Raw genomic sequence first — 26,620 nt, 5'->3', positions numbered from 1 at the left:
CATTCTCCATCTCTCGTGATTTTGAAAACTTCGATCAAATATCCTCTTGGTCTTCTTCAATCCAAGGAAAACAATCCCCACTTTCAAATTCATCTTCATAACTGAAGTTTCTCTACCTCTTCTTCACACTGTCCAATGTGTTCACATCCTTCCTATAGTCTGGTTCTCAGAGATGTACACTCTACTCCAGCTAAGATCTAACAAGAGTCTTGTACAATTTTAGGATAACATTCTTTTTCTTGTGTCTAGATTAGAGTGGTGCTGGAAAAGCACAGCAGTTCAGGCAGTATCTGAGGAGCAGTAAAATCATCAGGAATACAGTGGAATCTAAAGACAAGAGCAAATTAGTGCCACTGGCCAATTATTTCCATTCTCACTTCCTTCGGTGCCTTTGAATACATTTCATCTACTCAAGGTGCCTTGTCAGCTCTTAAATAACAACAGCTTATCTAATCCCTCCATTTCATTAATTTTTGAATTCTTCTAATGAATGAATTTCCTCCTCTGACACCATAGTCTGGCTAGCTAATGCTTCCTCAGTAAAGACAAATGCAAAGTATCTATTTAAAACTCAGCCATTCCCCCTGCTTCCAGAACAGAAACTAGTGCTGAACATTTAAGCTGAAATGTTTAAATTTCTCTTTTGATATTTTGAATTATATTAGCCAAATACATTTTTATGTGATTATTCCAAGTATTGAAGAATTATAAATTAAATATGTTTATAAATCTTAATTACAGTTTGAAATTATTTTTATAGCTGCAGTCTTCTCTATATTGGTCAGTAACATTCAGTCGTTATTGAGTTATATACCATAGATTTTTCTAGATTTTTATATAGAACTGATTGGAGTCATGCACAGTATATGGCTTCTTAACGCTTTAGGAGCTCAGTGTGAATATTGTAATGATAGAGTGAAAGAGATTGAGTAATTTGTAATTCAAGAAGAATTAGGTCTTCGTTAACAGCATGAGGTACAAATAGATCTACCTGGAACTATTCTGCTCAAAACTTGGTCCAGGCAGGAAATTGCCAGGAGAACAGCAAATGTGCCTCAGGGATGCCCTCAAAGCATCGCTGAAGAGATGTAACTTTCCTGCTGACCCATGGGAGTCCCTGGCTTAAGATCAACCAAAATGGAGAAGGTTCATCTGGCAAGGTACTAATCATATCAAGAGACTTCATTACGAACATGCTGAGGCAAATTCAAGGCATCTGTCGGAGTATATATAAACCTCTAAACAACTCATCTACCCAACCCTTCAAACATTACGTGTCCTGTATGTGGCACAGTCTGCAGATCACACATTGAACTTACCAGCCACCTCAGAGCCCATTGAACTGGAGTGGAAGCATGCAATTTCCTATTACAAGGAACTGCCTAAGGAGAAGGATTGGATATTGTGCTGTATTGAAGCAACTCGTCACTGCTTGAACACACAAACCTCGCTAATAAGACAATTTAACTTGACGTTTGTTGCAGAAACCATCATTGTTACTAAAACTGTTGGATGAGTTGCAAGTATCAGACAGTAGTTGTGTTTTAATGTAGCTAGGACTTTGTAATCGCTGCTAAAGGACTCTTTCATTCAAAACCTACCATATTTCCCAGTGACGGTAATAATTACTGGAAGTGTCTACCAAATCCAGCTGCACGATTCTACTTCATGAAACTTTAAATCATTTTAAACTCTGATTTACAAGACTGCCAGAAATTTATGAAGATAGTGAGAAGGGTAGCATTTCTGGTTTATTGGTCCCTATTGATGCATGGGCAAATAGGATTACCTGAAGCACAGACTGGCTCTTCTGCATTGAATATACATGTTTCTTCTTTTGCCAAACTGACAGTAGGATGAATGATTGAAGGATGTTGCAAGGTCAAGCCTGACCAGATGTCAGTGATACAGCAAATAAGGAGGATATTCAGCCCACTGTTAATGCTCCAGCTCCTTAAAAGGACTCTCCTTGGTGTTCCAAGTTGTGGTTAATGCTCTGTTGAATGGACATTAACAAGTTATGTTAAATATAACTATGTACAAGAATAGGTAAGAGATTATGTTTTCTGGAACCCTACAGACTCAGGCTGCAGTTCCATGTGGTCAGACTTAACAAAGAGATGGCTTATTTTTGCACATGCTCAGTAGTTTTTCTTAGTTAACTGAATAATTAACCCTTTCCCTACATTTACCCATGGCACTGCAGATATTTCCCCTCCTAATTTCCTTTTGAAACTTCATCATTGAATCTGCTTCCACCATTATTTAGATAATGCATTTCAGGTTATAACCACTTGTTCCACAACTGTTTTTCTTCAGATCTTCCCTGGCTCTGCCAATTTCATTTTAACCTGTGTCCTATGGTTACCACCTGTTCTGTAATTGGAAGCTGTTCCATTTTGTTTACTGTGTTAAAATCCTTCAAGATTTTCAATACCTTTTGTCAATTTTCATATAAGCTTCTCTTGTTCGAACAAGAAGAACCCAGGCTTTCTAATCTCCTTATCCCCAACTAATTCTCAGTTGCTTGTTTCTGATGGATAAATCTCAAACAAATTTTTTAAACTATTATTTTCCAAATCCTAAACTGTTTTCCAACTTGGTATCAGTGTTGCAGTGACATCACAAGCCTTCAGTGTGGTATTGCAAATCAATCTTTGCTTCGTAACTTAATATGTTTCCTATTTTTAGAGGCATTGCTGAGTTTTGTGTGTGTGTGAGGTCATCAGTCCAAACCAAAAACTGTGTGGCCTTTTTATCTCCAGTTTAATAATTGCACCTTTGGTGCAGAAGAGATAACAGAAACTCAGTTTAATCATTTGTTTTATTTGAATAAAAATAATCCCCCGCACCACCTGCCATTTTCAAATTGAGGGCCAGATGAACAGTTTGCTTCCATACCATTGCCAATAAATATCTTGTCCTTTATGTAGTAAATTATTTACATCAACTTAACTGCTATTCACTCCCTTCCCCGCCGCTGAATAAAAGTTGCTGTGCCACTCTGCATGTCTGAGGCCCTTTCTGCAAAGCGCATCTGTTCTGTGGTAAATTTGTGAGTGAGTGTATGCTTTCAGGTGTGCACTTTACAATTGGCAGATGGTCTAACCAGTGCAATGAACTCAGTGTGCTACATGTTGACATGCAATTATGTGCCGCAGAGCAGTAGTTTACCTTTCATCTCTGAGTGTTTTCCATTTCTATCATGCTGTTACACAGGGCTGCCAATGAAGCCCTGAACAGGGAAAGGGATTGGAAAGGAATTGTGTTCAAAACCTAAACAGAGGGGTAGGCCATTCAGCCTCTTTAAATTTCCTGTACCATTTTATGGCCCATGACTTATTCATCTTTTTTAAAATTCATTCACAGGACATGGATGTCACTGACCAGGCCTGCATTTATTACCCGTCCCATTTGCTATTAGAATGTATTATGGGCATCAAGACACAAAAAGAAGTGAGTGACCAAGAAAGTATATAGTCTGATAAAGCTGAAGATCAGGGTCTGGGAAGTGACCTGCTCAGACTGCTAAGATTCAGGAAGTATGGTACTGTCGCTTCTGAGTCATAGAGTCATGCATCATGGAAACAGACCCTTGAGTCCAACTGGTCCACGCCGACCAGGTTTTCTGAACTAAACCAGCAACACTTGCATGCGTCGGCCCATATTCCTCTAAACATTTCCTACTCATGTACCTGTCCAAATATCTTTTAACTGTTGTAACTGTACCTGCATCTACCACTTCCTCTGGTATCATTCCATACATGCACCACCCTTCTCAGGTTCCTTTTAAATCTTTCCTATCTCACCTTAAACCTATACCTTCTAGTTTTGAACTCCCCTATCCTAGGGGAAAGACCTTTGCAATTCACCTTATCTAAACCCCTCATGATTTTATAAACCTCAAAAAGGTCACCTCTCAAACTCATTCACTCCAGTGAAAGAAGTCCCAACCAATCCAGCCTCCGTTTATAACTCAAACCCTTCAGTCCCAGTAACATCCTTGTATATCTCTACTGTACCCTTTCAATTTAGCAATATTCTTTCTATATTTGGTTTTAAGGATAAACAAGAGACATCCTTAGAGCCATGCGGGAAGCAGACATGAAGAGTATGCTTCTTGACCCCACATTCAAGGACCCAATCACTGCTTCCAACTTCCCACCATCGACATGTATTACTGCTGCATTGCTATCTCTGATTTAAATATAGGGTACTTTTTGCCAATGGGCACTTGATCAGAAGTATTGGAGCAAGGCTTAGCCTCATCATTCAGATGCAGTAGACTTGGACTGGACTGCCAAAGATGGCTGCACTAAGAACGTGGCCCTCACTTTTCAGCCACGACTGGTATTTCATAAAAGCAGAAAATGTAAATGGTTTCTTCCTGTCCCATTTTAATTTTTGAAATCAAAAATTGCCATTTAAAGTAGAGCCAATAAACCATTGGTGTAATTGGAAACTGTTTGGAGCTGAGCCTATTCAGTGCATATTTTTATTCACATTTTGCAAATAATTTAAAAGTCAAGGACGTAGTGTTATGAAGTCTATACCTCACATAGGAGTAGTTCTTGACTTTTACAAATTACCATTCCATTGACTTCAATGGAAATAAACAGTCATTTTAACATGTAAAATGAGTCCTGAACCTGCTGTCACCTGGTAGTCTCTCAACATTGAGGTTTTACACCCCCTTGTTGAATTAAACCCAGTCGAGAAAATTTGGAAATGTATTTAAGATTCTTTTGTGGCATCCTACAAGTCATTGTATTTATTTCTGTGTTGAATAAATGATTATTTTCTTATTCCAAAGGTCAGCACGCTAATACTTTCATGCATTTACTAACAGGCTTGTAATGTTTTTCTGGCTGGTCGGTCACATAGTGGCTGTCTGGTAATTTATTCTGAATCCGACTGAGTAACAATGGCCACCTTTCACAGACCTGTATTGTCTTCATTTCAGAGGCATTGTCAAAAACCACTCACTGTTGTCATCAATGCTTCACTTAACTGCCTCCAACCTTGTGTGTTCATCAATGACTAATCTAGGTGCACCATTAAATTTAATTTGAGCTGCTGTTGAGGCTGAAAGCATCATTAAATAAAATACATTAATTTCGTGAGTAATGTACCTTTCTTTTCACATGTCACCTCAACCCACAATAGTGAATTTCAGCAGCCTACATCTCAACATTGTTCTATTAGCTATATGCTGTTTGTTGTGTTAAAATTCACCTTTTAATACTACACCAGGGAGTAGTCATTACTCCTCCATCAGTCAGTCTCTTTTCACATGAAGTTTTTTTTGACCAGGTATATAAAACCAAAAGTGATTTCCACTGCGTTAACAATGTACTAAAGAAAAAAATAAGGCTAATTTGAAAATGATGGGCAAAGAAAAGACAAGTCATGGGGGGAGAATAATGAATCATACTTTATTTATCTGAAACTTAAAATGATTTATAACTTTATAGCATAATTAGGATGTTGAAACAAGCAAACTATTGCATGTGAATCAGAATGCATTAAGTAAAGCATCTCCCCACTAACGACATCCTGGGGGTTACCATTGACTAGAAATGAAAATTACTAGCCATATAAATACAGTGGCTACAAGAGCAGATCAGAGACTAGGAATCCTGCAGCAAGTAACTCCTCTCCTGACTCGCGATAACATGTCCATTATCAACAAGGTACAAGTCAGGAGTACTCCCCACTTGTCTGGATGAATACGCAAGAAGCTTGACATCACCCAGGATAAAGCAGCCTGTTTGTTTGACACTTTGTTCACAAACTTCCACCCCTCCACCACCACTGATACTCAGTAGCAGCACTGTGTACTATGTACAAGATGCAATGCAGAAATTCACCAAAGATCCTTGGATAGCACTTTCCAAACCCACGACCACCTACATCTAAAAGGGCAGCAAATACATGGAAAACACAGTGTCTGCAAGTTGCCCTCCAAGCCACTCAGTATCCTGACTTGGAAATACCTGTATATCGCTATTCCTTTAATGTCACTGGATCAAAATCCTGCAATTCCTTCCCTGAGCGCATTGTGGTTCTATCTACAGCTTATGGACTGCAGTTCATCTCTACCTTCTCAAGGACAACTAGGGACAGGCAATAAATGTGGACCTGCCAGTGACAGCCATGTCCCATGAGTGTTTTTTAAAAATCAAAACTATAGTCTAAATCTTTATTCTTATAACAAATATGATAAGAGAGGGGAAACAAATTAGTGTTGCCTCACTTTTTTCTACAAACCACATTGATGAAACTTGTTACTTTGTGTAATTCAGTATTTCAAATTATACAAATAAATTTACATTTTTCTCAGAATTCCATGTTTGAATCCTTCCAATCAAGTTTCCACTCCTGCCTCAGCTCCTGTCAAGGTCGCAAATGACATTAGGTGAAATCTTTCATCAATGGCATGTGTCTCACCCTGATTTGATTTGGTTTATTACTGTCACATGTAGCAAGGTACAGTGAAAAGTATTGTTTTGTGTGCTATCCAGGCAAATTATACCTTATATAAGTACAACAGGGTATAGAATTGTATGCAGAATATAGGTTACAGCTATAGAGAAGGCACAGTGTATATGAGAGGTCCGTTCAAAAGTCTGATCAGTGGGGTAGAAGCTATTCTTGAATCTGTTGGTACGTTTTCAAATTTTTGTATCTTCTGCCCAATGGAAGAGGGTAGTAGAACGTAATATCGGGGTGGAAGGGGGTCTTTGATTATGTTGGCTGCTTTCCCAAGGCAGCGGGAAGTGTAGGCGGAGTCAAAGAATGGTAGGCTGGGGTGCATTCACAACTCTCTAATTTCTTGCAGTCTTGAACAGAGCAGTTGCCATATCACGTCATGATGCAGCCGGAGAGGATACTTTCAATAGTGCACCTATAAAAATTGGCAAGAACCATTGTGGACATGCCGCATTTCTTTAGTCCTCTGAGGAAATAGAGGCAATGACGTGCTTTCTTAACCATAGGTCAACGTGGATGGATCAAAACAAAATTGTTGGTGATATTTACTATAGGAAATTGAGACTCTCAACCACCTCTACCTCAGCACCATTGATACAGACGAGACATGTTCTCCACTCTGCTTCCTTAAGCCAATGACCATCCTTCATTTTGCTGACATTGAGGGAGAGATTGTCGTCGTTACACTATACCACTAAACTCTCATCTCTTTCCTGTATCCTGTCTCATCATTGTTTAAGATCCAACCCACCACAGTGGTGTCATCATCAAATTTGTAAATGGAGTGAGAGCTGAATTTGGCCACACAGTCGTGCGTGTGTATAAGAAGGGGCTGAGTAGACAGCTTTGCGAGGCACCAGTGTTGCAGATTATTGTGGAGGAGGTGTTATCACCTATCCTTACTGATAGCAGTCTGCGGGTCAGGAAGTCGATCCAGTTGCAGATAGGGGAGAGAGTCCTAGGTCTCGAAGTTTGGAGATGAGTTTGGTTGGAATTACGATGTTGAAGGTAGAGTTAAAGTCAAAAAAGAAAACCACAGCTACCGGCTGTTTGTTTACCCTCCCCCATCAGAATGACTTGCTGCCAAAGAATTGAGTCCCCCATCACTAAAGCTCTGCGAATCTCTTTCCTCCCTTATTGTACAGTAGAGCCAACCATGGTGTCACAAACTTGGCTGCTGTTGCTTTCCCCTGAGAGACCATTCCCCACAACAGTATCCAACATGGTATGTCTGTTTGAGAGGGGAATGGCCACAGGTGACTCTTGCACTACCTGTTCACAATTACTAGTCTTCCTGGTGGTTACCCAACACTTTCTGCCTGTGTAGTCTTTACCAGCTCACTAATCTGTCTCAAATCATCTGCTAAAACCCTCATTTAAGCCTCTGGTACCTTTGGATGCAAGATTAGAGTGATGCTGGAAATGCACAGCAGGTCAGGCAGCATCCAAGGAGCAGGGAAATCGATGATTTGGGCAGGAGCCCTTCATCAGGAATAAGGATGAAGGGCTCCTGCCTGAAGCATTGATTTTCCTGCTCCTCAGATGCTGCCTGACCTGCTGTGCATTTCCAGCACCACTCTAATCTTGACTCTAATCTCCAGCATCTGCAGTCCTCATTTTCGCCTACCTGTAAATGCAATTATTTCAAAGCCCTTTTGCTGGTCTTCCACAATCTATCCTCGATATCCATGAGGCTATCCAAAACCCTGCTTGCTCAAGCTTTACTTGCAGCAGGTCCTGTACCCCTAACACTCCAGTATTCACTGACCTGCACTGGCTGCTCATCAAGCAATATCTCGATTTTAAAATTCTCATCCTCTTGTTTAAATCTGTCCATGACCTTACACTCCTTATCACTGTAACCTTCTCCAGGCCCCACAACCCTCTGTTCTCTGTGCTCCTCGAATTCCGAATTGTGAATCCCCAATTTTAATTGCTCCAACATTACCTTCAGTTTCCTTGGCTCCAAGTCTGGAATGCCTTCTCCAGCTCATTCTCCTCCTTTCAGACAGTTCTTAATTCGTAGCTCTTTGACCATGATTTGGTCATCTGACCTGCTATCTCCCTGTCTCCCTGTTCAGTGTCATACTTTATTTATCAGTGCTGCTGTGAATTGCTTTGAGACATTTCATTATCTTAAAGCTCCTACATAAAAACTGTGCAAGTGGTTAACAACAATGTCCCCAATGTTTCTGTAGTCTGCGAGTGTGCCTTATTTGGAATCACCTATTCAGGAATAATCACTTGTATAAGATAAAGTTAAAAATCACACAACACTAGGTTATAGTCCAACAGGTTTATTTGGAAGCACTAGCTTTTGGAGTGCTGCTCCTTCATCAAAAGTACTGGCAGCATGAAATGTACAACAACTCGCATTTATGTAGCTCTTTTAACCTAGGTACCTCATCGGAATGTAATCAAACAAATAGAGAGCCGAAGTGACAGAAGTAGATACTATTCAAAGAAAATAGGATTTAAAGCTTGTTCTCCAGGAGAGAGAAGTGGAGAGGTTTGAGAGGGGGGGGCGATGAGGGAGTTTCAGAACTTAGGGTTTAGTTACCTGAAAGCAGAACCACCAATGGTGGGGTCAAATCTGTAATGTCCTCAGGTCAAAATTACAGGAGTGCAGAGATCTCCAGGGGTTTGAAGGGCAAGAGGAGGATGCAAAGATAGCAAGAGCTAAGGCCATGAGAGATTTACAAACAAGACTAAGAATTTTTAAATGGCTGCATCACTGGACCAAGAGTTACTGAAGGTGCTAGGTTCAGACAGCAGAGTCTTGTGTGAAGTCAAGGTTTTGGAAAGTGCAACTGGAAGAGTGGCCAGGAGTGTGTTGGAGTTATTGGATTCAAAGGTAGTGAACTCCAAAATGAAAATGGAAGGGAGAAACTCTGCAACAAAACCATTAAAAGCTGAAGGAAGTGTGGGAGTGCCAGTACACACTGCATTTCTCAAGCTGGTTGACTTTTTAATCCTAAAATATTGCAATCTGCCTCATTTTAAACATTTGCACATAATTCATTATTTTGTAAGATTGCTGCTTCAGCTAGAGTTAATAAAGAGTAACTGTTTCCAATGACTTTAAGGTCATTTGACATTAAAAAGAGGAAGGCCTCCCCTTTTTCTCCAGCAGTAATGTCAAATATTTGTATGCGTTAACACAAATTAAATACTTGAGAGTTCAAAAAGAAATATCATTGGTTTCTTACTATTTTCATGTTTTCACAGCTTTATTATTTGTGTGAGCTTTTTTAAAGTTTACTGCAGTTTAGTAGAGTTTGCATGAGAAAGACCAAAGTAAATATTAAAGGTAAAATGCTGTACAATGACTGTCAATAGGTCTGTGAGAATGTGGCTGTGGGAAACATGTATAAGCCTGTATTATTAAATGCACAGCAACGATACCAATCTGAAGTCAGTAAAAAGTGGAAGTTTAGGAAAATTTTACTTGTATCATTTTATTACTACTATTGCAGAACTCTGGTAACACAAAGTATCTTTCTTATCCAGGATCGATTTGAAGCCCTTTTCCGGGTTTATGATGAACAAGCCACATTCCAACTGTTCCAAAGCTTCCAGAGAGTACGGATAAATTTCACCAATCAAGAGGCAGCTGCACGTGCCCGAATAGAACTTCATGAATCTGACTTTAATGGCAGCAAACTCAAACTTTATTTTGCACAGGTACGATATAATGATCTTACAAACCTTCCCCAAAATGTGCATTGTAAATATTTCAAGTTATTCCTAACTATCAACAAATCAGTCATCTATTTAACACCAGTGATAAATCACATTTTGACCCATTGATACCCGGTGTTAGTAGAATTAGACAATGTGACTAAAATGATAGCCAGTGATAAGATTAGAGTGGTGCTGGAAAACCACAGCAGGTCAGGCAGCATCATAGGAGCAGGAAAATCAATGTTTCGGGCAAAAGCCCTTCATCAGGAATGAGGCCACAATCCTGAAGAAGGGCTCCTGCCCGAAACATCAATTTTCCTGCTCCTCAGATGCTGCCTGACCTGCTGTGCTTTTCCAGCACCACTCTAATCTTGATTCTGATCTCCAGCATCTGCAGTCCTCACTTTCACCTAAAATGATTGCTACTTCACCATGACCACCTTTGCAGCTATGTAATCAGTCGTTTGACAGCCGGGTTTCTGCTATTAGACATGTCAACACATTTTGCATGTAAGAAAGAGTTTCTACTGATTAATTGGAAGAAAATACTTTCAACTGTGTGCCTGGACACCTTTGCTTTTGTGGAAATATTCAAAATATTTCAATATAGCATAGTACTTTGCGTAGTCATATTTCTGTAGATGATTTATGGCAGAGCAGTAGATGTGATCTATATGGACTTCAGTAAGGTGTTCGACAAGGTTCCCCATGGGAGACTGATTAGCAAGGTTAGATCTCATGGAATACAGGGAGAACTAGCCATTTGGATACAGAACTGGCTGTAAAGTAGAAGACAGAGGGTGATGGTGGAGGGTTGTTTTTCAGATTGGAGGCCTGTGACCAGTGGAGTACCACAAGGATCGGTGCTGGGCCCTCTACATTTTGTCATTTACATAAATGATTTGGATGCGAGCATAAGAGGTATAGTTAGTAAGTTTGCAGATGACACCAAAATTGGGAGTGTAGTGGACAGCGAAGAGGGTTACCTCAGATTACAACAGGATCTGGACCAGATGGGCCAATGGGCTGAGAAGTGGCAGATGGAGTTTAATTCAGATAAATGCGAGGTGCTGCATTTTGGGAAAGCAAATCTTAGCAGGACTTATACACTTAATGGTAAGGTCCTAGGGAGTGTTGCTGAACAAAGAGACCTTGGAGTGCAGGTTCATAACTCCTTGAAAGTGGAGTTGCAGGTAGATAGGATAGTGAAGAAGGCATTTGGTATGCTTTCCTTTATTGGTCAGAGTACTGAGTACAGGAGTTGGGAGGTCATGTTGTGGCTATACAGGACATTGGTTAGGCCACAGTTGGAATATTGCATGCAATTCTGGTCTCCTTCCTATCGGAAAGATGTTGTGAAACTTGAAAGGGTTCAGAAAAGATTTACAAGGATGTTGCCAGGGTTGGAGGTCTGAGCTACAGGGAGGGGCTGAACAGGCTGGGGCTGTTTTCCCTGAAGCGTCGGAGGCTGGGGGGTGACCTTATAGAGGTTTACAAAATTATGAGGTGCATGGATAGGATAAATAGACAAAGTCTTTTCCCTGGGCTCGGGGACTCCAGAACTAGAGGGCATAGGTTTAGGGTGAGAGGGGAAAGGTGTAAAAGAGACCTAAGGGGCAACTTTTTCACACAAAGGGTGGTACGTGTATGGAATGAGCTGCCAGAGGCTGGTACAATTGCAACATTTAAGAGGCATTTGGATGGGTATATGAATAGGAAGGGTTTGGAGGAATATGGGTCAGGTGCTGGCAGGTGGGGCTAGATTGGGTTGGGATATCTGGTCGGCATGGACGGGTTGAACCGAAGGGTCTGTTTCCATGCTGTACATCTCTATGACTCTATGACAATATACACAGTTAGAAGGTACTGCTGATAAGAGGATACACCTTGTCCCACTCTGAGAAGGTTACACAGTTAGCCAATTGATAAGGAAAATGCTTAAAACATTTTACTCCATGATGGAATTGATCTTGAAGTTAATATATTAAATAGTGACAATTAAATTATGTGAATCATCACACGAGATGAGAACTTTGGGTTGATATTTAGCACAGTCAGAACGAGATCATTCAGTGCATCGAGTCTTAGCTCACTTTTACAAAGAGCAATCTCAGTTCAGCCCTTTGCCCCACTGGTAAGGAGGGGAAAAAAGGCCGAGAGATCTCAGTAGGTCATCTGTGGAGACAGTGTGGACTGCAGATGCTGGAGACCAGAGTTGAAAAGTGTGGTGCTGGAAAAACACAGCAGGTCAGGCAGCTTCTGAGGAGCAGGAGAATCGACATTTCGGGCATAAGCCCATCTGTGGAGACAAACAGCATTAATGTTTCAAGTCGATGACCTTTCATTAGAACACCATTGTTACTATTTCCCAAAGTCTGTCTGAAGTTGCTTCTTTATTTATCCCATTCCCTTTTGAAGATTATCCTTGAATTTCTGTTTGCCATGCACTCTAAAGTCCAATGTGGTCTTTCTCATTTTGCCTCTGAATCTTTTAACAACTGACCTTGGAAACAGTTACTCTTTATTAACTCTAGCTAAAGCAGCAATCTTACAAAATAATGAATTATGTGAAAATGTTTAAAATGAGGCAAATTGCAATAGTTTTGGATTAAAAAGTCAACCTGCTTGAGAAATGCAGTATTCACTGGCACTCCCATGCCCTTGTTATTTGAGCTTATGCTTATTTCAGACTTCCAGGTACTTCTGCATTTCTCCAGTTCACCTGACTGAACATTAGGTCTATGTTTAGTTTAAAATTAATGCCCACATCCCACTCCACTTTCAATGTGTTCTCAGCTCACTGGAGAGTTGCCTTCCACCATGGCCTGTGGTGCCAGCCAGAGTCTTCAAAGTCATCAGCGGCTCCAGGCAGCATCTAGGTGTACTGGGATGGGGAAGGAAATAAACTCTCCAAAAGACATTGGTGACATAGGTGTAGGCAATGAGGATATTCAGCACTTCTGGAAATATATATTCTCTTATTCTTGTCTGCTCTTCCAGTCTTCTTATAAAGAAACTGGAAGTTGAAGCTTTTCACCTTGCACTCATTTAACCTGGGTCACAAGAAACAGACTTGGGGAAAAGCACCATTTTATCCAGAATGAGGAGAGAGTATTAATTAGTTGTGCCATAGCTGTCATTCAGAAGCAGCAAGAAACCCAGTTATAGCCTAGCTAATCAGCAACAACATCTCCATCTATATAAAATTGGTATCTCTTTTTTCTCCAAGCCTGTTTCTGACATCATTGTTCAGATGAGTGCAAGAAGAAATACTTCAACTTTCAGTCTCATTTTAGACATAGTTAAAGTCTGTATCTCCAAGCATTTCACCCTATTCTATTAATGGGAGCGCAATCAAAACCTGGAAGCATTGGCAGTGAGGATGTGTGGATGTGTGGCATTGCAAGGTTACAAAGAAGACTCCTGCCATAATGTAGCCCTGCCAGGCCAATGAAGGTTTCAGATGCATTAGGAGTAGCCTAAGGATGTGCTGCAACTTAGTCGTGTTCACTTGCATGTCTTCGATGCACAGGCCATTTTAGCTCAGACATCGGGAGTACGTTGTCACTGAATTGCTCAATGTATTACAGCAGCTGTCACTCTGTCATTGGTCCAGGGCAAGGTTTGCAAGCAGACGTTTGGCTTTACAGAGGTGTTGAGATTAGAACCAGAGTTAAAGTAAAAAGGCACCATTTTATTAGACACATAAAACAAATGCAATCCATCTCAAACAATGGGGAACATTGAATACAACCTGACAGAGGCCTGGCAGCCAATTGTATAAATCAAAGGTTATGTACAGAAACTGTATCTGGGCAGCTCAGTCATCCTGAAGAAGGTTATTAAAAACAGTTCCAGGCTTCCCTAGCTCAACAAGCCATTGTCCTGTTGTCTTTATCTGTTTGACGGTTACCTTGGCCCATTCCGGAATCTTCCCCATCAGCTTCCTCTTCAATGGTTTCTCTCTCCTCCTATATCACCTCCTCTGCCAACGTTTCTCCCGTGTGATGACAGAGGTTGTGCAGAGTGCAGCCTGTGACCACCATGTGGGACACTGTGTCTGGGGTTTACTTCACCATACTGATTGATTATTCCAGTCATTGAAGCCTCCTTTTCAGCAGGCCTGTGGTGTATCCTACAATAGGTAGAGTCACCATAGTCTTACCAGACCATAAGGCTGCTCTGTCATTTGAGAGAGATAACTGGTGGTGGTTTCAACCCGAGGAATACCACGCCTCAGGCGAGGGGAGAGATTGGGAAGGAGAGTCCTTCGTGGTAGCCTCAGCTCAACGTATGCTGTTGGTGTCACTCTGCATTGCCAACCAACCATCTAGCCAACTCAGCTAAACCGATTCTCATATATGGCCTTTGTGGAAGCATGATCAGCATTGTATCTCTCCTCAGCCTCATTCTAAGGATTGCTGAGAGGTGTTATAAGTCAGGTTTGAAGGAGATATCCCGAGCAATGATCCTTGTATGGACTGATAGCCTTTGAATGATGTTGGTACCTCTGAGAGGACCAAGATCTGAAGGTCATGACAGCTCCCTGGATGCAAAGCATTATCTGGCTATCGTGGTCGAAAATGATCTCCAAATTGCAGAAATGGAATCCTTTCCTATTGATGAAAACTTGGTCAGTGATAAGGTGCTGTGAATGTTCGGTGATGTAATCAAATGCGCTCTGATCCTGTGGAAAACTGGTAATGACAGCAAAATCTAAACTCCAGCCACCTGACTCTCCACGACAAGTGATAAAGAAGTGATCAGGTGCAATTTTGCAAAGGAAGTATCAGTGACTTCCGGAATGTACTTGTGAATTGACACCTGTATAATGCCACAGAGGTCCACAGTAGTTCTGTGAAACAATCCACTGCCAAAGAAATGCAGAGCAGCTGCTATTTTTATGGTTACCAGAGTGAGATTACCACTCAGTACTTGCTGCTGCAGAATCTTGTCCAGCAACTAACGTAGGAACCTGATGATTCAGGACATCCTGAAGCACCTTCTATACAGAGGCCTATACATCTCATCTCACACCAGTGTTCTGCTTCAGTGTAGTGGCTCTTGTTCTACTCATTCTCCCTCTGCAAGCTATATGGCAGCCAGTGGCAATTGCTGTTCTTGTAGTAGTCTTCAGCAGTTCCTTTGGAGCAGTACGAGACAAAGAGGAACGGTAGGCTTGATCTACATCAAGGCCTTTTACTTTCAGGTGATCTGTGTAAGCAGTAAGTGGAAGCACACAATCCTATTCATTAGATTAGATTAGATTAGATTAGATTAGATTAGATTAGATTAGATTACTTACAGTGTGGAACAGGCCCTTCGGCCCAACAAGTCCACACCGACCCACCGAAGTGCAACCCACCCAGACCCATTCCCCTACATTTACCCCTTCACCTAACACTAGGGGCAATTTAGCATGGCCAATTCACCTAACCTGCACATTTTTTTTTTGGACTGTGGGAGGAAACCGGAGCACCCGGAGGAAACCCATGCAGACACGGGGAGAATGTGCAAATTTCACTCAGTCAGTCGCCTGAGGCGGGAATTGAAACCGGGTCTCAGGCGCTGTGAGGCAGCAGTGCTAACCACTGTGCCACCGTGCCGCCCATGGAGCACTTCACCACTGCCATTCTTCCCCATAAAGCTCTAGGTTATGACCACAGATGTTGGTTGCTCTCCTGATGAAGTCTGCAATCAGCATGTCCTCAGTGATTCAACACTGCTGCATAGCCTGAGAAAATGCCTGCCCAATACCAATATCACAGGAACTTCAAGATATCAACTAAAGATGGTTTATCTTCCAACCTGCCAATGCCCTTTCCAATGTGTGGTAATCACCTGTCCTAAGTAATGTTGATCCAGGAAAGCGACAATGTGGCTTTGTCATGAAGCAACTGCAAACACCATTCCCCCCAATCAACCAACTTCCAATCCCCTCCTCCCCTCCCTCCTCTTTTCCATACCATTTCCTCCTCTCACTCTTTCTCGCCTCATCCCCCTCTTTCACTCACCCTATTTCCCCCCCCACCATCCATCCTATCCGTGTAACTCTGCATTTCCCGTGGCTAACCTATCTAACCTGCACATCTTTGGACTGTGCGAGGAAGCTGGAGCACCTGGAGGAAACCTACGCAGACACGGGAGAATGTGCAAACTCCACACAGAGGGCCTCATGAGGATGCAATTGAACCTGGGTCCCTGGTGCGGTGAGGTAATAGTGCTAACCACTGAGCTACCGTGCCATCCTATTGTTCTCTCTGAAATTCTCACTGTATTCCAGTTGGGTTCAGTGACAATCCAGGGACACTTGCTGCCTTTGTCCTCCTGTAATCGGAAAACTTACAACAAATGCGAAGCCAAGAAATATTTACATAACTTTACTGGAAGGAGAAAAGTCTATGAACTTACAAAGACTGGAGGCAGAGAAACAGGTTTGTGGCTGTTGTGCAGTTGAGTGTCCGAAGCGTTGAATATCTCGATTGGGCAGAAGTTATTTGTGAAGCCTGAGTTAATTCCTGCAAGTTCTGTAAATAATGAGATGTAAATGCGAGCAGTGGAGGCTCTCAAAATCTGCTGGGGGAAGGTTCACTCACCTTTTGAGGAAGGAAAACTTATGAGCTAAAGGTTATCTTGAGAATGTAAGTCTGATTTTTGGAATCTCACCCAATCACGTTCTCATGCCTGCCATTCTTTTCACCACCTCTTGTAGCAGAAAATTGCAGTCACAGATAAAGTACATTTACTCAGGCAAACATCACAAAGCAAAAGAGCTGAAGTAGAGAAAATAAATATGGTAAAGCATTTTCTCATTACCTTCTATTTAAATTGATGCTATCAGCTTGGAACATTGGCCTCCAATCCTGTGGTGCCCACATGCCTGAATTATGCAAGCAGGAACAATCCAGTGGATGGAAAGTCTACCACTGATCCCTACGTAACTTCTCCTAACCTGATCCTGTCTTTATATGACTTAAGTAAGCCAGTTGTCATGAAAGTGACATTACCTGTGATTTAGTGGTGATATCACTTGGCACTATCACTGATTGGATGAAAAAGATAATTGTAACCCAAATTTGGATAAACTAGTGAGGTGCAGGTACCATAGGCAGGCAGCATCACATCCATAGTGGAAAAAGGTTGACTGGACGCCAGGAAAGAAAGTTACTTGCTAGCTTTTAAAAAAAAGCCATGGGGAATGGAGTAACATTGAAAGAGGGGTGAATGCATAAATCACAAGGAGAGGTGTTTAGAAGCAAATGTGGGGCCAAAGGCCAAAGAAAGAAAAAAAAATGAGCAAAAAGGTAAATGAGATTTTTTTTAAAGCTACATCTTTCATTTATAGATATAATCAACTTGATCAGAATATCATTACACACCTCTAGACAAGGGGGACTTAAATCTATTAGTCTCAAGGCAGAGAGACTATCACTGCACCACATTTCCCCTAAAGAGTACTTAGTTTTTTCCACACTTAAGAGCACTTAATGATGTTTTCCTAATCAACCTCCCCAGAGGTTATGACACACTTTTGGCGTAGGTGGGACTTGAACTACGGTGTCCTGACTCAGAGGTAGGGACGCTACCACTGTGCCATAAACAACTTTGTGGAATCCAAAATGCATGTTGTATGTAATTCAATATAAAAGAGATAATCAAGACCAACTGAAATGGGTGATTGATGATAAAATTAAAATACCAGGCTGTACAGCCCTCAGAAGGGTATTCCATCACAAAGCACTTCGGTGAGTGATGACATGTGGCTGATCAGCTGCTACAGTCGGGAATGTTTTGATGTATGCAACTGAAACTGTATTTTGAGATCAAGATTGGAAAATATATTTACATATTTTTTGTAATTGTAAAAGATCACATCAGCAATGGAGAGCTCAGAATCAGAATTCTGTAGCACAAAAGGTCATACAGCCCACCATAACTATGCCACTTCTCTAATAGAACTACCCATTTAGTCTTGGTCTGTTATTTATCTTCCATGCCTTCTAAAATTTCCTGTTCCAAATACTTTTTCCTTTTAAAATCTATTGTGCATGCTTTAAACAGGATAATATTATTCCAGATCAGGAAGACCTTTTTAAATGAACAGGACACTGATCACCAAAGGTAAGAAAATGAATTAGCCAAGTCCAGAGCTAAAGAAAGGATTGCTTCCTCGCTCATACTGTCAACTGCCAACATTATCAGCAACAATTCTGCATTTATTTTATGGTGAGCCATGTATGGGATTAGGTTCTTCTGATCATGTTTAGTGTTCTCAAAAGGAAAGTGACACAAAAATATTCCACATTAAAAGAGAAGATTAAGGTCTTTCCCAGAAATCGCTAAGGTGAGAAGGAAGTTTTCATGAATATGCAAGCTAAATTCATTCTCACCAAACCAACAAATAAAAATTGCAACAGAGATCAATGTGGTTAACTGGAGCATCATTGAATGTTACAGCAGACAAACAGATCACTCAGCTGTTGAACAATGTTGGTAGTTTTCTCCATGAGTGAAGCCGACTAGAATGCTTGTTCCCCATTGGGTTTAACATGCTTTTCTTCAATCAACTATTCCTTTGAAATAACTTGTGGCCAATGTGGCAATCAATTTTGTTTTTTTTTGACATCGGCTTTGTATAAAGCGATTTTTGTAACATTTCCTCTGCAGTTTATTAACATTTGATTTGAAATGAGAAGAACCAATTATCCATCCCATCATGAATCAGTCATCTTGGTTATTGAAGAACAACTCCCTCAGCAATTCACCTGCATGAAGACATTTGTTGACATTTGGAAGCAATGTGGGATGGCAACTGAAGTCTCACTGAGTTTACTTCAGGATGGTAAAACTCATCTACAGTTTTTGATGGAAGCAAGAGGAAAGAATAGCAGACTTATCTTAGTGTTGGAGGGATAGGCATCCAAAGTCACATTGTCTCACAGTCAAACTACCCTGGAAGTTGCCGGATATAAAATTGGAAGATGGCAACTTTTCAATGTGATGGCTCAAACAAACATTAGATACTCAACATGTGTAAATTGAAGTACTAATCCACTTGCAGGGCCACAATTGAAATTGGCCTTAAAACAGATGGAGCTTGTATTGTAAAATCTCCATCTGGTCATTCTAAGTCTTGGGAGGCCTAATTGGCAATCACTTGTGTTAAGGACCACACTTATTTCTGTGGAGACGGAGAAGCTCCTCCTGGCTTTACAAAAACATAGTGAGCCACCATCGGCCTGGGCTTGAACTCTACCATTTTCCTGACCTAGCTTGGAATAACCAGTAGCCTGGCTTGGAGCTCTCTGGAATTGGATAGGCCCTGACCAATGAGCTACATTAAGAAATCCAATGGAATCTGTGCCTTGCTAAGTCCGTTTTCAATTGGGCTCAGAGCTACAATTTTAGGTGTGTCTATTTTGCACTGTATACAGAACTGAGAGACATTTTTTAAGCTAAGGTGAGAGGAGAGACATTTAAAGACATGAGGAGCAAATTTTTTTTTGCATAGAAGGCGGTTCATATGTGTAAGGAATTTCCTGAGGAAGTGCCAGATGTGGGCAAAATTACATTTAAAAGTCACTTGGTTCAGTACATGAATAGGAAAGATCTGGAGGGATTTGGGCCAGGAGCAGTTTAGTTTGGGATTATCTTAGTTTGGGATTATGTTGGGCATGGACTGGTTGGATTGAAGCATCTGTTTCTGTGCTGTATGAGAGGTGATTTTATTGATACATTTATGATGCTCAGAGTGTTTATTCAGGTAAATTCTAAGATGTTTTCCCTTGTGGGGCCATTTAGAACAGTGGGATGCAGTTTCAGGGTAAGGGGTTTCCAATATAAGGTGGAGGTTAGGAGGGATTTCCTCTTACTGAAGATCATTAATTTCTAGTTTTGTCCTAGCTCAGAGCAGTGGAGACTGAGTCATGAAATACATTCAAGGCTAAGTTAGACAGATGTTTGATTTACCAGGGTGTCAAGGCTTATAAGGGACAGGCAGGAAAGTGGAGTTGAAGCCACATTCAAATCAGCTATTACTGTATTAAATGATGGAGCAGACTCAATAGGATATAACACCTCATCCTGCTCCTACTGTTTACATTCAGCTCCATGAAAAATTAAAAAGTATGCTATGTGCTGATGCTGATGCAATTCAGTAACTTTACAGAAGCTAAGACCAGCAAGAACTGAAACAAAATGTAGTTATTTGGAACACACAGGTTATTGTCAGAAGTCTGTCTGAAACTAAATGTAAAATCAATAATCTGACGAATGAAGTCCAACATTTTACATAGCATCTTCAAGAAGTGAAATGCGCTAGACTGTTTTTAAGTTGTTTCACCTACTCTAGGAGATGAACAGATGGAAAATAACAGCAATTTTGCTTCTGTATGAGCTTGACATCTCTTTGATGGAGTAACATTTGCTGATACGATAAAATTGATACATGGTTGCTTTACAGTACATTTTTATAAAAAGTCTTGATCCAAAAGTGCAAAATATTTCCTCCTGGTCTTGTACACTTACCATGTGGAAGCTGCCATGGATACTGAAATTCCTCCACATTGACTACCTCAGAAGCCATCAGTTTGAAGCTCTTATTTCTGCATAAACTCTTGATGGACCAATTAGCACCGAGAAATCATGGCCACGGATTCCCATTTTTTACAGCCTGACATGGATGGTAAAATTGTGAACATGTTTCTTTCCTTCCCTTCAGAGGACACAAAGGAGACCTGGACTTTTCCAATGAGATGACATGCATCGAGAAGTTTCCCAGCTCATCACAAATACCTCAAGAGAAACTGTCCTGAATGATGGGAGTTTAATTCTGGGGAACAAGTGCAGGATGGAATCAGGCCTGTGAACCCCGTGCACAGATTCAAAATGATCACTGAGTTTTCCAAGTGTTGAAGCAGGCTCTTTAAGCGGTCTGTCATGGTCCTCTGGAGCTTTGTTCCAGTCATTTGTTCATAGTTCAGGTCCTCTAGCCTTTATCCTCCTCCCATGTCCCATCCATCCCAATACATGCCTCCCCATTTACCCCATTGGTCCCTCATGTCCCAACTGCACCAACTCATGACTATTGCCCTTTGCCTTTACAGTCTCCATAATAACTCACCGAATATTCACCAGGGGCAGACCTCAGGAGCCATTTGAGATGGAAGAAAATAAGGTTCTAAATTTATTTTACAGATTTCGCTGTATGAAAAGACAACCCATGCAAACTTAATTTCTCTTTTAAAATAAAAACAAACAGGCTTGCATTCATAAACACATGTTAAAGACAGATTACCCTTTCGTAACCACTTTGAGCTATCAAACTTTTGATTTAGCATCGCTTGCTGGAATAATCATAACTCATTGGAAATCAGATAAGTATTACTAATGATATAATGATAGCCTTTAAGGAAATGTCAACAATAAGCTGTTGTAACTGCTAGACCAGGGTTTCTTTGCTGTCACTGACACAGGCATTTTTTAAATAGATATTTATAAAGAGTTGGAGATTTGTTAGTGTTTGTTGGTCGGCATAAACATGGTGGGCTGAAGGGCCAGATTCTATGCTGCATGACTCTATGATATAAATAACTTCACAGCTTGATAGTTCTACATATCTTGTTCATATTCACATAAAAGTTGAGTCTTTAAGAGTAAAATTTTACTCAAAAGGTCGTCAACTCTTGCAGAAGCAGCACTTCGGAGAGGTTGGAATCTCCTCTTTCTTGTTACCACACAACCTGAGATGCGAGGTCAAGACTGTTCCCATCAACCTTGTCCCATAAAGTCATGTAAGAGGAACCCAAAGATATGAGTACAGGCAAAAGGAATTGAATAGCCACCTAAAATGGTGCACTAATCTGTTTTTTATCAGCACAAGCTTGACTCCTTCAGCTGGGACTGGGTGGTAGATAGGGATTTTTTGGGATTTTTTTTGTCTCTTAAACAAGGTATACGAAACATGAATTATTTTCCAACCAAGCATCGGCATCTACTTTCACATGACAGCAACTCTTAATCAACACAAATTCTAAACAATCATACCATCCACACTGCTATTTGAGGACACTTGCTAAAATGAAAGTGCAGTTTGTTTGAACTCAAAGTACAAACTGGCTTGCAATATTTAGACTTTCCACATTCATGAATTGTGCTCTGCACCCTTTCCCCAACTGGTGAAAATGGGATCTGTCAGATATGGGGGAATGACATTAGATCCAGATCCCACCTATCATTTTGGAAAATGTATGGAGTTCCATAATTCTGGCAAAGATCTTGTCCTGGGTGTTGCAAATCACAATTGTTAAACCACACTGAAGAATACCCAATGAATTATTTGTAAAAATTATACCTTGCATGATTTAGTTAAACTGAAACGTCTATCAACTTTGAGTGGAAATAATTGCTATTCATCAAGTCGGATGCTTATCAATAGTAAGGACAATTCCACCTTATTAAGGTGTCCTATTGTGTCTAGTTTAATCAAATCTGCATATGTTCCCAATGTTGATAAACTGAACTCGTGATCATCTGGCACTTGGAAAAACTTTGGAAGGTACGATTCAACACCATGTAGATCCAAACAATACACAAAGATCAAAAGCTTTTAAAGTACAACATAATCCATTGGCAGAAATCCATTTTGTCACTTGGAATGTTAAAGGGAAATATCAGAAATCCAAGGAGTAGATTGGATTAAATTCTGAGGACAGTTGGGAACAAAGTATATTAAGTGCCAAAAGAAATCTGTGTTGAAGATTACTGACAACAGCGAGACTGTGTGTTTAAATGAAAGAAACTCTTCTTTCCACTTAAGATTGATAAAGCCTTGCAGTATAGGGCAAGTGAAGTAACAGAATTATTAAATAGTGACTTTACATTTTTCTTTGCTCAGGAAAATTTGGAAAATGTTGACAACTCAGATAATAAAATGTCAGAAACAGCAGAGAAGCAATACGGCATTAAGAGACTAAAAAAGGTAAAAGAAAATATGGCTCTTTACTTAGCAGAGATACCAAAAGGTTACTCATGCACAACGTGGTCGAAATTGGATCTCCCTACTTTACTGTAAAAGCCATAATGTAGCTACAGCAAGAGCCTTTCTAGGAACCAATGGCCCTCTCACAAACTATGACTGGCTATTGTGTGAGGCCGTTTTTTCAAGTACCCTAGGTGACCATATAAAAGAGTTGTAATACTCCTGAGACATAGCCTCTGTTTTAGATAACTGCTAGGGTTGCTTCCCAACTCCAGGTTACCTTTCTTAAGGCATCTTGCAAAATTATATTGATTCTGGATTAGTGGTGCTGGAAGAGCACAGTAGTTCAGGCAGCATCTGAGGAGCAGTAAAATCGATGTTTCGGGCAAAAGCCCTTCATCAGGAATAAAGGCAGAGAGCCTGAAACGTGGAGAGATAAGCTTTTCTCTCCACGCTTCAGGCTCTCTGCCTTTATTCCTGATGAAGGGCTTTTGCCCGAAACGTCGATTTTACTGCTCCTCGGATGCTGCCTGAACTGCTGTGCTCTTCCAGCACCATTAATCCAGAATCTGGTTTCCAGCATCTGCAGTCATTGTTTTTACAAAATTATATAGAACTGAGTGGAGCAGGCTTGAGAATTCTGAAGGAATCTTGGGTGGTGGATAATTTTGGTTTAAAGTGTATAAAGTGGGAAGTGGAAGCAGCAGGTAAGAGCAGTATCTGCAGTGTGAATCAGAGCAGCGCAAAGACAAACAGGGACACAGCACTGGAGCTGTGGGACGGAGTGAGACTAGCATCGGGTATAAAAGCATTGCTGAGGCAGTGGGAACTCTGCGGGGAAAGAGTGACACCAGTAACCAGGATAAAAGCAGCACTAAAGCAGCAGAAACACAGCAGAGAAGCAATGGGAAAGATCAGGACCAGTAGCAGAGAAAATAGTAATTATGGGGGGAGCAGGAGCATGGGTGGTGGTTGGGGGGGTGGGGTGGTGGTGGTGAGAAGGGGGATAAGTGTGGCCTGCAGCACAGATGAAAGGAATGGGTGGAGCTGGCAAGAGTGTGATGGGGGAATCACCAACAGGAACCAACACAATGCGCAAAATCATAGGGAAGTAGATTGGTCATTGAATGAAAAACAGCAAGAACAGAGGTGGTGACTTAACACAAAGGGGGAATCTAGAACAGCTTCAGAGTCAGGAACAGCACAGAAGAGGCTGGGTCAATCAGTCACAACAAAAACCATAGTCCAGACCTTTGATGGTGACATTATAGCAGCGATGGGTCTTTGCTGAGTCCCTATCCATTCAGCGGAGCCTGGTTTCTAATCATCTTGGCAAAAACATTGCCATGCCCAGCCTGGATGGTAGTTGGTGTGCAACAGTCAACCCACTTTCAAAGAACCCAGGCATCTTCTACCCCCTCAAGATGAAGTTTGGCATCTGGAACATCAGAACCCTTATGGAGAACCTCAGCAGAGACAGCCGAGAACATCGGAGCATTATTATGACTTGGGAACTCCAACGCTATGACATTGACACCATTGTCCTGAGTGAGATATGGCAGGCAGCAGAAGGCCAGCTCAAAGAAGACATTTCCTTGACACCATCTTTGAGAAAGATAAATCTGATGAAGAGTGCTGACCCCAACGGGTTGGTTTGACAATAAAGATGAACCAGTTGACTATCTCATAGAGCCCCCATTATTGGGTAAGCAGACGCCTCATTACCCTGTGGTTCACTTTGACCTAGTAACAGTACACACCCCAACCCTGAATGCAACAAATGAGCCCAAAGAGGAATTCTACTCCAACCTTGATAACTCCAGTATCTCAAAGGAAGACAACCCAATTTTCAAGTTGATTTCAGTGCCAAAATTGGAAATGCCACAGACCTTTGGAAAGGAAGGTGTAGGGAACATAAACATCAGTGAAGTCCTCATCCTGACAAACTGTCTAGAGCATGATCTGGTCATATTAAAAACGCTACTTATCAGACAAATGCAAGACCTCATGGCAAAATCTTCCCTCTGGACATTGACACCTCCTTGACTAAGTCACAGTCCGAGTGAGGGAACCACATGAATATTCTTAATATTTGTGCATAACAGAAACTGGCCACTGCTGAACTGAGTCATTGCCTAATCTGGTCTACCATCTCTTAAAGTCTGGGCCATAAACAGCAACAGCACTTTTGCAGGAAATTCAAATCATAAGGGGCATGGATAGGATAAATAGAGAAGGTCTTTTCTCTGGGGTTGGTGAATCCAGAACTAGAGGGCATAGGTTTAGGGTGAGAGGGGAGAGATATAAGAGGGACATAATGGGCAGCTTTTGCATGCAGAAGGTGATGTGTATATGGAATAAACTGCCAGAGGAAGTAGTGGAGGTTGGCATAATTGCAGCATTTAAAAGGCAACTGGATGGGTATATGAATAGGAAGGGAGGGATATTAGAGGGATATAGGCCAAGTGCTGGCAAATGGGACTAGATTAGGATAGAATATCTGGTTAGTGTGGATGGGTTGGACTGAAGGGTCTGTTTCCATGCTGTACGTCTCTATGACTCTGACTCAGTGTCAAAGGACTCAATGATTCTGCGAAAGTGCCTTATAATCATCATGGATGCACTCAATAAACAGGGGCCACAGAATGTCCACAGTGCCGGATCTGCACTTAAGTTCATTGCAGACAGTACCTGTGAGGAGATTTCGGGTTATTGTACCAGGTGATATTAAGCCTGGGTTGACAATAATGACTTTGAGATTCAGGAGCTTTTAAACAGCAAGGTATTCCTGAACAGGAACCATAACCCAATATTCAAGCATGTCTGTTGACACAGAAAGGCTGAGGCCCAACAAAAGAACCAATGACTTCAAGAAGAGATGATGGCCAGAAACCATGCAGAAAATACAGAACCTACAAACACTTAGAACATGTGTGGATTCTTCATCAAATCAAGATGACCTGTGGCCTAAGCACCTACCCCACTGATAGCTAAGAACAGAGTGGAGGTCATCAAGGACAGAGAGGCAGTGAGTGCTTATTATTCAACGATTATCTCAAACAAGTGTCAGATCTTGACATGGGTGCCCTTAACCACATACCACAGCATCCTATTTGTCATCATCTCAGCATAGTTCCAACCCAAAATGAAGTTTAAAAAAAAGCTATCCAACAGCTGAGAACCAACACGACCATTGCATTCCTGGAATCCAAGTCAAAATACAAAAATACACTCGAAATACGCTTTTGGTCTGTATGCAAAACCTTTCTCTTCATCTGGAATGAGAAGAACATGGCAGAGGAACTTGGAGACATCATAATTGTGACCACCTCATCTGCAAGAAAGGAGATAACAGCAATTGCAGTAACTTCAGTCAGGTATCCCTGCATTCTGTTACACAGAAAGTTATTGCAAAAATTCCCCTCAATTGCCTCAACCCAGTGGCTGAAGAGTTACTAGTGGAGT

At 41.2% G+C, this 26,620-nt stretch overlaps 1 protein-coding gene across 2 annotated transcripts in view; it reads left to right on the top strand.

The window, feature by feature from the left end:
- LOC122563653 (calcipressin-3) overlaps window positions 1–26,620 on the top strand; it is a 152,366-nt gene that overhangs the window by 93,989 nt on the left and 31,757 nt on the right. For both annotated transcript variants that reach the window (XM_043717672.2, XM_087976841.1), the window contains exon 2: window positions 10,003–10,176. In XM_043717672.2, coding sequence (XP_043573607.2) covers window positions 10,003–10,176 — 174 coding nt within the window. The remainder of the gene's footprint in view (window positions 1–10,002; window positions 10,177–26,620) is intronic.

The sequence above is a fragment of the Chiloscyllium plagiosum genome, unplaced genomic scaffold, assembly GCF_037043375.1.
Source record: "Chiloscyllium plagiosum isolate Xiang-an unplaced genomic scaffold, Cpla_swu_hap1 HiC_scaffold_30, whole genome shotgun sequence".
Classification (NCBI taxonomy): Eukaryota; Metazoa; Chordata; class Chondrichthyes; order Orectolobiformes; family Hemiscylliidae; genus Chiloscyllium; species Chiloscyllium plagiosum.
Note: the sequence above shows the minus strand (reverse complement) of the source record. Positions and strands in the feature narration are given on the sequence as shown.